General features: G+C 41.8%; 1 protein-coding gene across 13 annotated transcripts in view; it reads right to left on the bottom strand.

The window, feature by feature from the left end:
* Nucleotides 1-16,968, bottom strand: part of KALRN (kalirin RhoGEF kinase) — a 780,132-nt gene that overhangs the window by 99,490 nt on the left and 663,674 nt on the right. For all 13 annotated transcript variants that reach the window (XR_012154196.1, XM_073305138.1, XM_073305143.1 and 10 more), the window contains one exon: nt 676-959. Coding sequence is in view for 12 of the 13 variants with exons in the window: in XM_073305138.1 (XP_073161239.1) it covers nt 676-959 (284 nt within the window). In the remaining variant the exon portion in view is untranslated. The remainder of the gene's footprint in view (nt 1-675; nt 960-16,968) is intronic.

Genomic DNA, 16,968 nt, shown 5'->3' with positions numbered 1-16,968 from the left:
AGCGTGACCATTTTCTGTTCAACTTTCAAGCTAGAGCTGCTGACAGGATGGATCACGAAGTAACATTCTAGTCAGTGTGACACAGGGAGACAGTGACCATTATTGCTGCAGATAAATATATTTAACAGAATAAAAAATTGGTATGGCTTACTTAATAGAAAATAAGTCAGTTTAAAACAAATATAGGTATCAGCATAAATTGTTAATCATTACTCAAGAATGCTTACTGTGCATCTTAATCTGGAACGTCTTGTTTAGTTATTAAATTGAAACAAACACCAAACATCCTGGTGTACAATAATTTTGAAAATCTTAGCCCGAATTAATGTTAGATATTCAAGATGGCAAGATCATATCTGTGGTATAAATATAATCAATTTTGTTTTAGTTATTCTGAAAAGATATTACATCTTTCATAATCACAGTAGTTTTCCTTTAAGCACAAAAGGAGGTTCTCTACCACTCCACTCAGCCCCCCCACCTAATTTAGCACACTTTCAAGTGAAAGTAAATGAGAACAAGGCACCATTATTCCAGAACAGTGAGTGTACACAGTTAGTCAGGAACAGCTGTTCCTGACTATGTATAATACATCCTTATTCTGGACTGGCAGACAGACATCACTGAATGCTCTGCCCAAGATGCAGTCTCATCTACATTACTCTTAATACATACCTCATCTGCACTGTCCCCTTGAGGAGTGGTCTCATCACCAGGCTTTGGTGAACCCAGGTCAAAGCTCTTCCTGCCATCTCGCACTTTCTTCTGTTTTTTGAGGTTACTCTCAGCCTTCCCACTGTTCAGCCGACGCACAGGACTTGTCAGCCATTTTTTCAGTGTGTTTGTTGAACGCTTTGGGCCAGGAGAGCTCTGGATTGAGTTAAGGGATGACTGAGGCTGCAAGTTGGCCACCGATTCTGACTTCCCTCCATTTTCACCGGAGGAGACTGAATATGCATCTGAAGGAAACAAAACAGATGACTGATGACACTGCCTGCTGGCTTTCTGGGACTACCCACAATTAGGATGTACCATGTTACAGTGCATGGGGATTTGTGCAAAGCAGAACAAAATAAAAATGTTTTGAAAAATAAATTTGTCAAGTGTTGAACAAGTCAGTCTGTTTTCTTCAGAAATTAATTCTATAGCACACCTATATTTACTGCACACCTGATTGAAAAAGATGGTTAAGATTCCTCTAAATCCTATATACTTCTCATTTCCCTCCATATTACCTGTACTTGTGAAACATCACAGACAAAAAATGCAACTAGATTTTCTCAGTTCCTACCCCAGACTCCACTGTGAAGTGAGAGCAAGGCACAAAATAGCTACAGCAACAGCTACTACCATAAAGCTTTTCTAGCCATCAGCACCTAGTCAGTCTGTTCCATTTTGTTTCCACTGGAAACTTAAGTGATCATAAGTACGTACTGTGCGTCTTCTGTTAGCTATACAATGATGGGTTTTTAGGCTGCGTCCCTGAGCTTGTGCTAGCTTCTTGCAAGAAGTGGGAAAGTAAAGTATAGCTTTGAGAACTGCTTCAGAAGTAATTCCTGACAGGCTCCTCTTTTTGCCCATTCCCTCCTCCTGCTCAGTAAACAATGTCCTTGGTTTAAGTGAAGCCCTTGCACCTTTGATCTGGATCAGTAGTGGCCAGCTCTAGATTTAAAAGTGAATCATGCTGAGCAAAAAACTAACATCTTTAGATCTGGCAAAAAGGTGAACGTCACTCCATTTATTTCAAAGCATTGAAACTTTTTTTTAGAAAAACAGGATTAGGAATTTTGTACAGATTCCACTGGGGTAGCTGGATTTTGTTTTCAGGACAGCAGAGGTTATATTACTGTATCTTTTAAAGATTAGCAAGGAGCTAGGCCATAGGGCAGCCAGGGAAAGTAGTGGGCAGAAGCTCTACAGCCAAAGGGAGACTACAGTGTTCCTTCAGTGTACAGAAGAAAGTGACACTTTGCCATTGCCTGATTAAATCAGCCAGACATTACAGAAGTTGAATTGAAAGTGTTGTTCAGTGTACCAGGTCTGCTTCCCTCAGTGCAGACGGAAGACACCCAGCATATGGGGATCCTGGGGTGGCATAAAGTCATTGCAGAAGCTCTTATTATTATCTTGTCTTTCCTACCCCACAAACAGCACAAACAGCCAGGGAATAGAGAATGTGGGTGGGTTGGGTTTAGTGTGCAGGTGGGCTATAATATACAGGAGGTCAGACTAGATGATCTGGTGCACCTCTCTAGCCTTAAAACCGACTCTCTCCCTCTCTATACCCCTGAAATTCCAAGCTGCCTGGAGGCTGTTGATATCTGACAAAATAGCAAAGTCCTAGCTTGTACCAGGTGATTGATACATACGGTGACCAGACAGCAAGTGTGAAAAATTGGGGGGAGGAGGGGGAGGAGAGAGGAAAAAATAGCCTATATATAAAGAACCAAAAATTGAGACTGCCCCTATAAAATTGGGACATCTGGTCACCCTATTGGTGCAGGCACTTGCTGGCTCTAGGATTGGTTGGAGCTCAAAACTGACATAATGGCTCTGTGGATCAATAATAGGATAATGGACCCTTTACCTCCAAGGCTGCAAATTCAAATCCAGCCCAGGTCAATAAGGACTAAAAGTTCACATCTTGACTATTCGGCAGATGGTGTGAAAGGAGGTATGACTGGTACTCAGTAAATGGTTTTGCACATCACTAAAACCACCACCACATTTGGCATCCTCTCTGGCAGGCACAGCAGCAAGATTGAATTACACACATCCAGAGAATTGTGAAAATTGCCCTTTCTTCTCAAACTGATTCTACAAGAGAGGCTGATTAGGTTATGGGGAACCTACTCCAATGGGAGACCATTGCACAGCACAGGTTGCTGTCAGAATGCTTTCCCTTTTCCTTTAATCTCATGTGTTTTACAATCCTGGAGATTTAAAATCCCACTTGCCCTACAGGAGTTTCCTGCTTATAGGGCAAATTCCATAGCATAACACTGATTTCCCACAAAACAAGACATTTTTCCCTTCAGGACAAGTTCACCTTACTTGTTTCATTTATTGTTTTGTTTTCCTAATGTCAGAGTCTTGTTCTGACAAATTGTGATTATACCGCAATGAATTAAAATGGGTAGTGATCACTAGATTTATTTACCTTTCCATCAGTGCCTCAGTAAAAAGATTCAAGATGGCTGATCTGCTGGAGTTTGTTTTGGATCATAATGTTACTTTGAATGCAAGTTAGGGGCTTCTTTTCATGTTTGGCTGTGCATGCTAACATCTGCTGTTAGAATCCCCTCCCACCTGGCCCTCCAACGAGCATAGTACCCTTTGGCCTTGAATACCCTGCAAATGGGGCTAGCCCCGATAGGATTTGTGCACAGTACACATTTAAATTGAGAAACAAAAGAATCCACTCTCCATGGCCACCGAAGTGGCACCTTCCATGAGCCCATGAAGGAGTTTTGTACAGGACAGTAACTTTAAAAGTTATTTTAACTGCTAGAGTAGCTAGCAGTTAAAATAAGACAGCTTCCTGGAAACAGATGGCTGTTCTGTTTCAAAGGGGAATATTTCAGTAGTAGAAACTTTGCTGAGTGAAGAGATGTGGAAAGTTTGCATTCCACAGCTAACATGCAAGGGAGTTTAAACTGGAGAGGGAAGGGAACTTATGTCCTGCATGTTGCTCAAAAGTGCAAAGTTACTATTCTAAAACCTTGAATTTTGCTGACACAACAGGGTATGCTGATAAAGTTTTGCTTTCAAAGGAACACGTGAGTTCTGTGAATGGAAAGTGTCTGAAGCCTATCAGACAGCAGATAAGCTAGCCTCTGAAAACAGTTCTGTAAGCCTCCCTTGTACCTATTTAAAATCAGTTGATTAACACAAAATAGGCTGAAAATAAAATCAATAGTAACTGACCGAAGCCATGCATTTTCATAGATAAGGCTGGTTCTTTGACCTTAAAAGGAAAGGAGTCAAAGTTGGTGGGCCCAAACAAACAAAAAACAAAAAAACACCCCCACAACTTTCTCCCCCCTCCCCTGCCTTTGGGGCAAGACATTCCAAAAGGGCCGTCTATCATCTGGCCATTTTCAAAATAGTTCTTCCTTTCCCCACTCCAGCAGAGAAGTGATAATCTGGGCATTCTTAATGTTTGAGGAGCCAAACTTTAGCTTCTCTTAGCCTATTGCAAACTAAGCAATCCCCTCCGTTGTTCATAAATTAACTCTAAACATGCAGTAAAATGCTTTGTTTAGTGACCTAAAATTGTAAAATAGTAACCCCTCTCCCTCCAGAGTGGCTCTCTGCTGGCAAAAATATTACTACTTTATAAACTTGGACCAAATTGGTTAAACCAGGAAAGACAGCAGAACTAGAATTAATTTGCAAACTGGATACAATTAACTTAGGCTTGAATAAAGACCGGGAGTGGATGGGTCATTACACAAAGTAAAATTATTTCCCAATATTTATTTTCCTCACCCCCACCCCCCCCACTGTTCCTTAGACATTCTTGTCAACTGCTGGAAATGGCCCACCTTGATTATCACTACAAAAGGTTCCCCTCCCCCTGCTCTCCTGCTTAATAGCTCATCTTAAGTGAAAAGAAAAAGGAGTACTTGTGGCACCTTAGAGACGAACAAATTTATTTGAGCATAAGCTTTCATGAGCTACAGCTCACTTCATTGGATGCATTCAGTGGAAAATACAATGGGGTACGAGTTTTTTCATGAAGTTGATAGATTTCCACGCCATACGGCTAAATTCAGTGCCTTGCATAATGACAGGTTTCAGAGTAGCAGCGGTCACTGTATTTTCCACTGCATGCATCTGATGAACTGAGCTGGTACCTCACAAAAGCTTATGCTCAAATAAATTTGTTAGTCTCTAAGGTGCCACAAGTACTCCTTTTCTTTTAGGCTAATTTGGAGTATCTTTACTTAGGCAAATATCCCACAGTGGTCAATGAAGACTCTGCCCTAGTGATGACTAAAGAATGGGACACAATTTATAGGGGTATTTAGAGGTATGTGTATTATATAAAAAACAATTTTTTTAATGTTACCCAATTTATCCTGGGACAGTACAAAAAATGGATACTACCAGATTAACTATACATCATAAAATCATGGCTATAGAAGGGCCACTGTTGCTTCCTGAGCATCTGCTTGCAGCCAAGTACCATTCTGTAGTGGCCTGCCTCAGTTTCCCTCCTCCCCCTATGCTGTAACAATGAAGTCACTTAAACAGCCTAGTCAAGAAGCCAACACACACTACTTTATGGCAGTATATCTCCCTACAGTAAAGCCTTCTGAAAGGAACACTCGTACAATTGTTTAAAAGGCTCTTTCCTCAGAGCCCAGATAAAAAGCAATAATCCCAAAATTAAACAAAAACCACCACCCCCCTCTTTAGGTTCCAGTCACAGCTCCTTCTACTTTAATGGCAACTTAATTCTGTTATTGAGTGTCCAGTGACACTGAAGTGCTCTCCTACTGGTTTTTGAATGTTACAATTCTTGATGTCCGATTTGTGTCCAGCAACTACACACCACACAACAGAAACACTAACCCAGGAACCAACCCCTGCAACAAACTCCGTTGCCAACTCTGCATATCTATTCAAGGAACATCATCATAGGACCCAACCACATCAGAGACACCATTAAGGGCGGTGTGGCTGATGTGGTTGGGTCCTATGATGATGTTCCTTGAATAGATATGCAGAGTTGGCAACGGGGTTTGTTGCAGGGGTTGGTTCCTGGGTTAGTGTTTCTGTTGTGTGGTGTGTAGTTGCTGGACACAAATCAGACATCAAGAATTGTAACATTCAAAAACCAGTAGGAGAGCACTTCAGTCTCCATGGACACTCAACAGAATTAAAAGTCGCCATTCTCCAACAAAAAAACCCTCCAATGAGAAACTGCAGAACTGGAATCAGTTTGCAAACTGGACACCATCAAATTAGGCTTGAATAAAGACTGGGAGTGGCTGGGTCACTACAAAAAATAATTTTTCCCTCTGTTGATATTCACCGCTTCTTGTCAACTGTTAGGAATGGGCCACCCTAATTGAATTGACTTCGTTAGCACTCGGTAAGGCAACTCCCATCTTTATACCTGCTTACTTTATTTTCCACTCCATGCATCTGATGAAGTGGGTTATATCCCACAAAAGCTTATGCCCAAATAAATTTGTTAGTCTCTAAGGTGCCACAAGGATTCCTCGTTGTTTTTACTGATACAGACTAACATGGCTACCTCTCTGAAACTTGCTGTGTGTGTTCGTTGGAGTGGTAAGGTTGCCACACCTCCAGGATTGTCCTGGAGTCTCCAGGAATTAAAGATTAATCTATGTGACTAAACCTCCAGAAATATGCCAAACCAAAAATTGACAACCCTATAGATGGTCTGAAAAGGGACTTTGGGTGCCTTGCTGTTTAGATGCCCAGTTTACTGAATCTTTTTACAGGGGCTTGATGTTCAGAAAGTCCTGGAAAAAAAAATCTGCTCTCTGAAAATTAGGCCCTCTGAAAGTGTGCCAAATTGAGCATCCAAGTCACTAGTCACTCTTGATAAAGTCTCCAGAAACTCCAAAAGTTCAGACCAGGTCAGATCTCTGATGGGGGAAAATTAAGTCAATTATTTTTTAGACTTATCAGTGGATTTCTTCAGTCTGAGGTCTTCAAATAGATTGAAATTCAGACAGCAAGAGGTATCAAGTGCAACAGTGACGATTTGCTATGACTCTCTCCTAGTCACAAAACTACGGGTGTGAATGTGCACTGGAAACAATTTCATTAAGATGATCCAGGTGAAGTTTGGAAATTTTACCCATAAAGACTGATTAACTTTTGCCCTCACTTCAAAGGACAGACTACGGGAACACCAGGTTCTTCTGGAACAGCTGCAGAGTACAGCAAATGGGCATATCCATGTATATCATAATGTCACCACTATGCCAGGACAGAACTTTTAAATGTTTACCTGGTAAACCAAAATGTCTACATTGGGTTCAGTAGACTAATACGGCTGGATAAGTTTCCTGCCCAAACCACTCAGACACAAAAAAAAGAGTGTGAGGGCCTTTCTACTTGAATATGGACACTGCTGACTCACATTAACAGGTCTTTAATACTCTTCGATCTGGTCCTGTTTCAAAGATTAGATCAAAGCCCAATAACAGATTATTGGTGTGCGTCAGCATGGTACAGATGGTCAGTTAGGGGATGGCAAGCTAGTATGAGGTACATTCACAACCCAGCTTGCACCTCTATACAAGTCTCCAAGAAATCTGTTGCTTGGCAACATGACAGTAGCAGATATTTACAGTCAGATTAAAAAGCCTTAAAATTTGATGGTTTTGCACTGCTAAATTAGTGAACTTGTTTATTCTTGTTGCTAAAATGGACCATCTCCTAGATTTAAGGCTACTACTCAGGAAGAGGCTATTTAAATATAACATTCTGAATGAAAATTCAGAATATTGAAAGCATAGCCCTTGAAACGTTTCAAAAAGAGAATGTGGTGCCAGGTGACTAGTATAAGTCATTTCAATTTAACTTCCCCACCCCCTACAGAGTAGGAACTAGAAGAATGTGATGACACTATGTTAGAAATATCTGATTCAGCATTACAGGCACTAGTCTCTCCAATGAGGTGCTGAAAAGACTTCTCACATCAAATTACAGAAAAGAAATCTTTTAGAGCCACACTATTCAAACTATCTATCTAAAGAGAGAAACTAGTTCAGATGTCCCAAATGGCTTTCATTCTTGATAGCTAGGCATTAGAATAGCTTACAGCTGTAAAAATGTCAGTGACTTACAAAAGGATAAAATTCTGTTTTAAAGTCAGAAGAGCAAGATCACAGGATCTTAATGTGAAGTTTAACTGGGATGACCTTACTATCTCAAAGCAATTTTCTGTAGCAGTGATGGACAACTGCAGGCTTCCTCAAAAAAAAAAAAAAACCCCACAGTGTAGGAATTTGATTTCTGTGTTGCATTTCCAAGTCATCTAAGCATCATTCCAGGTAGGGCAGAAGGATTGTACCTCAAGGATGTCAAATACAGTTAACAAGATTGTGAACCCTACTGGCAAACTCACTGAAGTCAATGGGACTATACCTGTGAATAGCCACTCACTAGTGGGAGTAATGGCTTCATGATCTCTCCCAATAAACCGTCAACTGAGCTCTATTGTGCCTTCCAGAGCCCATTTTCCATCTGCAGCGGTTATTGCAAGAAAAAATGCTCTCTCCTTTATGGTGCAGGGGTGAAATATCAGCATAGGAGGAGAATATGGATTCCATTCAAGTTACCAGTTTTGGAGACCTTGAATTCCTTTGTACTTGAGTGTCTTGGAAAGCAGGGTTCTTCTGTGCCTACCGTGTGTGTGCACAATGAGAACGTTTACATTAGCACTTATTTTTAAAATGTGCATTTACACAAAATCTTCATCTCAATCAGTGAGATGCTCACTCTTATTCTTGCAGTCTGTAACGTTCTCTTCCTTCCCAAGTACATCCCATTCCCAATGTACATACGGAATGGTCTCAAGTCTATAATTTAGGGACTGATTCAGGTTCCTTTATTCATACTAATACCTTACTTCTCATGCCACACCATTTAAAGTGAGGAGGACTAGTCAGGAGGTGAAGTTCTACTCAATGCATTTAAGGGTGGCTGAATAAGGCCGTTGGATTGCAAGCTCTTTTGGTCTTGCAGGTGTTTTTGTGTAAAGCATTTAGACATGCTAGTGGGTGCTAACACGCATTAAAAAACTTCAGCGTTTGGGAGGATTGAAATCTAAATCCAAGCTTTACAGCTTGAGTAGATTCTAGTCACTACATGCACCTACTGTGAATTTGCAGCAGAGTTCAAGAAACAATCCATCTACTTTGGATTCCTGGCCAACAACCTACTGCATTAGAGTCAGGTTTGTCAGTAAAGGAAGAAATCTTCCCATTGCTTATACAAAAGCAGCTAGTTACACTGCTAAAAAGCTAACATGTGTCAACATTCTATTATACAGAAGACCACCTTTTCAAATCAAAGCCACCACAAAAGGTTTCAGTGAAAAAGCCACAAGAATGTGCAAATAGTCCTAAGCACCCACATAGATGGAGAAAGACGACAATTGGAGTGGGAATTATTTAAAATTAGAGTGGTGCTAAACTTTAACAAAACCTAGGCACAAAATTGTGCACATTTCAGATTTCCTTGTAGGTTCAGAATGCTGGTCAATTTTGTTAGTATTCATATGTTTCAAAAAGATCTGCCTGAGCTTACTTGAAATTCAGCCACAAGTCAGAAGAAACTCCATGCTACCTGGTTTTATGTCTGAAAATAAGTTCAGATTCACCTGCAAAATTTTCACCTACCCTCCAAAGTATGGAAGATGTTTGGGTTCAGCATTTTACTTTGGGCCCATCTGTACTGGAGATCAGGCAGATGTTGGCAGTTTTCTATTTTATTTTTGGGGGCTCATCCGATGCCCCAACTCAAAGTAACACTGAAAAGGCATCAAATGAAGTTGCCAGAATTCTCACAGGTCAGTTTCTTGGGATAAATAATTTCATCCACATATTCAACTGGCAAAATTATATGGACTTCCTGGAGTAAAAGTTGTGTTAGAATTACACAAAATATTTGAGAAATAGAAAGCAACATACCTGGCTAAAAAGATAAAAAGGAGTTAGAGCCAGAAGTGTGACAGACTTTCAATCTAATGAAATTCAGAAGTCTGACTTCCTGGTTCCACTATGAACATGCAAATCTGACCTCCAAAATTAACCAAAAAAAGACTAAACTCGAAGTTATGCTAGACATTTAGAACTTAAAAATAGTTTCTTTACTGAAAACCTGGTATTACTTGTAATGGGCAAGAAAACAGAGCTTGCTTTGATTCAGATAGTATTTAGAAGAGGGCACTCCACCTACACTGCCCAAGTCAATACAAGGTTTTAGAATCAAAAAAACATTAATATCCAGCGATTTCTAGAAAGCATAACGAATGCTACCGGGGGCTTCTATGTCTTAGGGTAATAGTCACTGATCTCCCTGGAGTTAAGGAATGTACATCTCCCTGGTTATGCTATTCAGACAGGATAGTAGGCCAAAGCAAAATGAACAATCCAGGGACTTGGTGTACTTTGTATCAGTCGCATCTCTCAGCAGGAAATTAGTTGAGGTTAAGCATGTGACAGTTCATTCTAACTAGCAATAAATCCCCAAAAGGCAACCTGCCATTAACTTCAGCTGAACAGTTTTATTTTAGCTCAGTTCTTCAGACATGAATTTCCTCAGAACACTCTTGGAAAGCTGAGAAACCAAACCAGTCGCCAGGTTTCGGTTGTGTCAATCAATAAGGGGTTATGTCTAAGAACTCCACTTATCAAACTGGAGGTCAGGAATGAATTATTGCAACTCTAGGAAAGTTTCAAAGATGGAGCTAAACCAAAAGGCCTATAAAAGCAGCTCTGAACGGTGTAGTCTTCAAGATTCTTTAAAAATAAAAAAAAAATGAAAAAGGGTACTGAGAGTGCGATATGAACACGTCTAGCCTCTCTAGGAAAAGGGACAAGGGACAGCACAAGGGAAAGAAATCAGTAACAAAACCCAGACACTGCATCTTGTTACTGTCCTATTAGAAGTAACTGTTGAAGTCAGTCTGGCAGAGAAATAGCTAGAACAATTAGTCTTGGTGTAGCATGCAGAATTAAAGCTGTTGTAGGTGATCTTTTGGGGAAAGGAATCTTATTGCAGAGTATCTGGAGGACGAGAGTGCACATGCTCTATGGAGGAGTATCTAAAGCTAAGAGCAGGGTAGTACATGCAGTAATTACTTACAAGCTAGGAGAGCAGCCAGCCAGAGAGGCTACGACCTGACCTAACACCTACAGAGTTAGAAGTAACAGCATAGACACCTGCCGTTGGGTGAGCCCGTCATACTCTGGTTGTCCCAGTCTCTCTGAAGCGTGCTCACGCAGAAAAGCATAGACCAACATCACCACCTTCCTTAGGGAGGTTTTTTTGCTTTACTGCTCTTATCAGTCTTCTTGACAAGCTAGTCTCTTTTCACAATTCACCCCTCACCCACACCACTTGTGTCTTATTTATAGTAGCCACTCTGGAGTTTGTGGCAAGAATCACAAGGAAGCAAAAGAGAGTTCATCAAGCAGCTCACTGTGTGAGGTAATCCCAGCCAGCCTCAATCTAGAGTTGAAGAGCCAGAAGAGTGAGAGCTACGCCAAGAAGGGAAGCCTTACTTAGCTCCCTACAGACCACCACCATAGGCGCAGACTCTGTGGGTGCTCCAGGGCTGGAGCACCCATGAGGAAAAATTGGTGGGTGCTCTGTACCCACCAGAAGCTCCCCTCCCTAGCTCACCTCCGCCTCCTCCCGAGTGTGCCGCCGCATCCTGCTTCTTCCCCCTCCCTCCCAGCGCTTGTGCCTCGAAACAGCTGTTTCGCGTGGCAGGCACTGGGAGGGACGGGGGGGAGGAGGAGGAGGAGGAAGAAGAACGTGGCGCACTGGGGGAAGAGGTGGGGCCAGGGCATGATTTGGGGAAGGGTCCAATAGGGGCAGAGAGGGGGTGGAGTTGGGGCGGGGCCAGGGGGGCGCGAGCACCACTAGTGCCAATGAAAGTTGGCGCCAAACGAACATTTACTAGAGGAATCATTCTGAAGGGTGAAAGAAGTCAGGATGCCATGAGTAAGTGTTAAAATGTATTTTCTGTGGAAATCTCAGGCACGCTTGTTCATAAGTTTCCAGAAACCCCCACACATACCAGGCAGAGAGGACACATTGTGAACCAGCTCAGAGCACAGCTGCAACAAATATCACTTGGCTGGCAAAGACAGATAGGAGCATTCTCAGTGTTTAATTAGTAATGAAAGAGGGGCTGGAGCTCAAGCAAACTAACAAAAAAATTCATAATTGATGCACGAAGCCCAGATGTGCTGGGGCTCAGCCCTGGCAAAAATTAAGAATCGAGTATTCTTCCCACAAGGCAATGGAGTTGGGTAGCAGGTTTCTGGAGAAGACTCAACTTTGAATGCCGCTTGGTTTAGTTTCTGGCTGGGGGGGGGGGTTCTTTTTCATACAAACTAATGTTTATGTCAAAGCTATTGCATGTTTCTTTGGAGGAATTTTTAAGCGCCAAACTCCTTTCACTTTTCATTTTGAAATTGAAACATTTTGTGAATCCATGACAAACAATAATTCTGGAAGTTACATGCTGGGAAAGAGGATAGGGTTGCCCACTTCCTAATCACACAAAACTGAACACCCTAGCCTTGCCCCTTCCCTGAGACCACACCCTCTGTCCTGCTGCTTCCCTGAGGCCCTGCCCCCCACTCACTACATTCCCTGTCCCTCGCTGACTCGCTCTCCCCCACCCTCACTCACTTTCACCAGGCTGGAGTGAGGGAGGGGACGAGGGCTCCAGCTGGGGGTGCAGGCTCTGGGGTGGGGCGCTCAGGGCTAGGGCATGGGCTTACCTTAGGCAGCTCCTGGTCAGCGGTGCAGTGGCGTTAAGGAAGGCTTCCTGCCTGTCCTGACTCCGTGCTGTGCCCCAAAAGCAGCCAGCCGTAGGTCTGTCTCCAAGGCAGAAGCACAGCAGGCGGCTCTGTGCACTGCTCTCGCCCACAGTCACCACCCCCGCAGCTCCCATTGGTTATGGTTCCCGGCCAATGGGAGTGCAGAGCAGGTGCTAGGGCAGGGGCAGTGCACAGAGCCCTGTGCATCCCCCTTCCCCACCCCACCCAGGAGCTGGACCTGCTGGCTGCTTCCACGGTGCAGCGCAGAGCCAGGACAGGTAGAGACTAGCCTGCTTTAGCTCTGCAGCACTGCCAACCGGACTTTTAATGGCCCGGTTAGCAGTGCTGACCTGAGCCACCAGGGTCCCTTTTCTACCAGGTGTTCTGGTTGAAAACCAGACACCTGGTCACCCTAAAAGAGGGCCACTCATAGCAACAAAAACCCTAAAATTTTTATTTCTGAAATTCTATTTAGCAAGAGAGCTTTCTGCATTCTCAACATAAATTCAGTTATGTTAAGAACCCTTTGTGGAAACCTGAAGTGTGACGTAACCTAGAATTTTTAAAAACCTGCCCACTGCCACCCACCCAGTAGGTGTGAAGTTGCACATGCAAGAAGCAGTGCATCATTTTTGCATAGCACTAATAAAACCATTCACTAGAAATTATAAATATACCCTCCTTTTAGCATAGATCACTATAAAATGTTTAAACATCCATATGGAGTCCAACTGATCAGCTTTTTAATTTGGATCTAGCTATTTTATTTCTGCTATGGATGGCATGGTAGCAGTCTGTGGAATACCATCTTTTATCCTAGTGGTGGGCACAAAAACAAAATTTGTTACACATACTTTCCAAGCAGCTGTTAATAAAACACAAGGCCTATTCTTTTACAGGGTGTCAAGGGTCAGCTTCATTCAGCAGCTCTCAAAATTGAGCTACAGTAAGAATTTTTCCACTTTTAATTAAGTGATTCCTCAGTGACATGACATCACCACTGAAGCCAATGTTGCCCTAGGCTCAAAGCAGGCCTTTTCTGCTGTAGAACAAACCACTGCCCCTACTCAGAGAGCTCAGAGAAAAGAGACAGCATGAAGACATCTGACTAGCTTGTTTACAGCCCAGGAGCGCCTATTTCTGTATCTCAAAAGGAATCTGCAGACATGCACCCTGGCCAATTTCTAATGGAAAAAAAAATAGAAGCCACAATCAGATTATTGGGAACCAAAAAACATTTTTTGCACAGGTTTGGAGGAAAAGTCTATGGTTAGAATGATGTCACTAACCCTTCCAAGCATACACAGGGTTTACAAAGCCTATTCAGTGAGGAGATGTTCTCCTTTGACATTCTGAGGCTGTAAAGAACTCACAGCAGAGACTAATTCTTCCTCTACATACCGACCAGTGCAAAATATACTGCTTAAGTCATATAGTGCTACTAAGTAACACTACAAGATAGGATGAGAGGGATACAAGTGTACAAAGGGAAATGTGTACTGGGGGAAGAGTCCCACTACATTCCTCTATTGAGGTCATAGGAAGCCTCATGGTAAAGAAAAAAACTGGTTACAGCCAGGGTAGAACCCCCAATATGATCTACGTGCATGTCTAATTGTGACTAGGATTAGGCAATGACAGAAAAACTGTACAGTCAAGTAGATGTTCATGCTGGACTGTTTTCACTTGCTCACTCTTAATATATTATTCAGCTCTGATAGTCCCAAAGACAGAAGGATGGAATAAAAAATAAGTTGTGGATGGTCCTGGGGCTACAGTGGACACCATATGACTAACGAGAATGAGAGTAGAGCTGTTAGATGATAAATATGCCCAAAGCCACATTGCATACTTCTGTGCCTGAGCTCCCAGTGCCAATTCCCAGAAGCTACTTTCTCCACCCCCTTGACTTCTAAAATTACTTAAAGAAAAATATATCCTTGTAGCAAAGATAATGAACATGGGTTAAAGGATGTCTGAATAAGTGTAAATGGTGGTCACCAAGTAAAACAGGAAGATCTGAATTACTGGTGTTTTATATTTTACTGTTTGAAAATTACAGAGGGAGAACAGGCAACCAGCTTCAAAAGACACTAATTATCCTCATAAGGCTGTTAGATTTGCAAGAGGTTTCAATACACTTTTCAGAAACTCAAATCACCACAAGATGCCCCCAGATAGTGACAAGAAGAATATAGGTTTCAGAGCGGTAGCCGTGTTAGTCTGTATCAGCAAACAACAAAACAAAAACAAAAACCGAGGAGTACTTGTGGCACTTTAGAGACTAAAGTTTATTTGGGCATAAGCTTTTGTGGGCTAAAACCCACTTCATCCGATGCATGCAGTGGAAAATACAGTAGGAAGATTATATTATATATACATATACACACACTCCCATGAAAAAATGGGTGTTGCCATACCAACTGTAACGAGACCAATTAATTAAGGTGGGCTATTATCTAGAGGAGAAAAAATATTTTGTAGTAATAATCAGGATGGCCCATTTCCAACAGTTGACAAGGTCTGAGAAACAGTAGGGGAAAAAATTAGCATGGGTCATTACACAAAGTAAAAACTCCCAGTCTTTATTCAAGCCTAATTTAATGGTGTCCAGTTTGCAAATTAATTCCAATTCTGCAGTTTCTCGCTGGAGTCTGTTTTGAAGTTTTTTTGTTGGAGAATTGCAACTTTCAGGTCTGAAATTGAGTGACCAGGGAGGTTACAGTGTTCTCTGACTGATTTTTGAATGTTCTAATTCTACTCTGTCCCTTTGTTTTCATTTAACAGCTCATAAGGGGAGGGAGTAGCTTTGTCAAAACCTAAGAAACTGGCATGAGCAAGACAGGCCCTCAGGGGAGGTTATCTTTCACGTGCTGAAGTATGAATGCTGGATTTCTGAGACCAGCAAGAAGGAAGATTTCTCCATTCTGCCCCTTGGGAAAGGGTTTCCCTAGATTGAGGAAAATCTCTGCAGTACATACTGAGCTCTCAACATCCTGAAGCAGTGTTAATGTTCTGATATAAACACAGACCTTTCAAGAGTTACCCAGGCGATATCTTATTCCCAACTGTCTGATTTTGATTTCCAAGGTTGGAACAGCCCACTGACTTTCAAAATACAGCAGTCTGTGCCAGTGTTCCTTATGAGTGGCTAGGTAGTAATCAATGTCAAAATTCAGTTTTGCTTAGATCTTTAATACTGCATTTTATAATGTGAATCATTTACGTTACACGCTGCACCACGGCATTTTGGAAAGGGGGAGCCACCAGTCAAACTTTCAACTTGAGCGTGTGCTCTACCAAGTAGTTACTCTCATTTCAAAGCCAAGTTCCAAAACAACTGAGAAAAGTAACTTGGAATACTTTTTATGGTAGGGGTGAGAGATGGTGCATGACAGATATTCTTCCACTGTGTAGCCTGGCGGTTAGGACAGTGACCTGGGATATCAAACACCAATTCAGAGTAGAATTATCTCATCCCAGATCACTTTGAACCAGGTAAAGCAGGGAGCTGATCTGGTTTGAGAGAGGCCTGAGGCCAGTGCCCTACCCACCAGGCTATTGGGTATTCTGGAGTAAATCTCACTCTCAACTTAGATTTCAGTAAGAAAACTGGACATTTTTACAAACCTATTTTTGCAAAATAAAAAAGTAGAAGCCTCAAAAGCTGCCAGATGCTCTCATATTCTGCATAGGCTTCACTATGAACTGGCATTTTACTGACATGATTGTCTACTGTGCTGAGGGAGAGAGAGAGCCATTTGCCAGATAGAGGGAATACTGTAAATACTCAGGTAACATAATTCAAGACAAACCCAGAATGTTTAAGTGTTATCACTTTACACTAAAGATTTTTTGCAGGGGAAGTAGGCAGTAGTTACTCTCACTCGAAGTATAGATGATTTGAATTAAACATTTGAACATTATTTCAGATGGTTAACTCACATATAAAATATGAAGGATCTGAAATATACAAGATTTGATGCACTTCAGTTATATGAAGCTTTGGTACCATCTTATTTTTATATTCTACTCATTGAACACATTTGCATTTCTAAGTAATCCATTAGTTACCAATGGTAATGTGTTTGTCTTAAAGCAGAGTCCTTAGGCCACAAAAAGCAAGATCGCATGATGCTAAATTGGATCTCAGTGATATACATATTATACCCCCAGAGGATTAATTAGGCTACATCTCTTCAAAACATTCTCAAAGTGTATTTATTCAGTGTGTGGTTAAGTTATGCCGAGTTGCGCAATACTTGACAGCATCTTACAGAACTGTTCCATGGCACTGTCCAGTTGTGTCCTGATTTTCAGAGGTTCGAAGCATTTGTAGATCTTATTGAACTATGTGGATGCTCCCTGCCTCTTGAAATTGGCATGAACACACAGGCCATTTGGGGCACTATCTCCG

The sequence above is a fragment of the Lepidochelys kempii genome, chromosome 11 (assembly GCF_965140265.1).
Source record: "Lepidochelys kempii isolate rLepKem1 chromosome 11, rLepKem1.hap2, whole genome shotgun sequence".
NCBI lineage: Eukaryota > Metazoa > Chordata > Testudines > Cheloniidae > Lepidochelys > Lepidochelys kempii.
The sequence above is the reverse complement of the archived record's forward strand: the minus strand, read 5'-3'. Positions and strand labels throughout refer to the sequence as shown.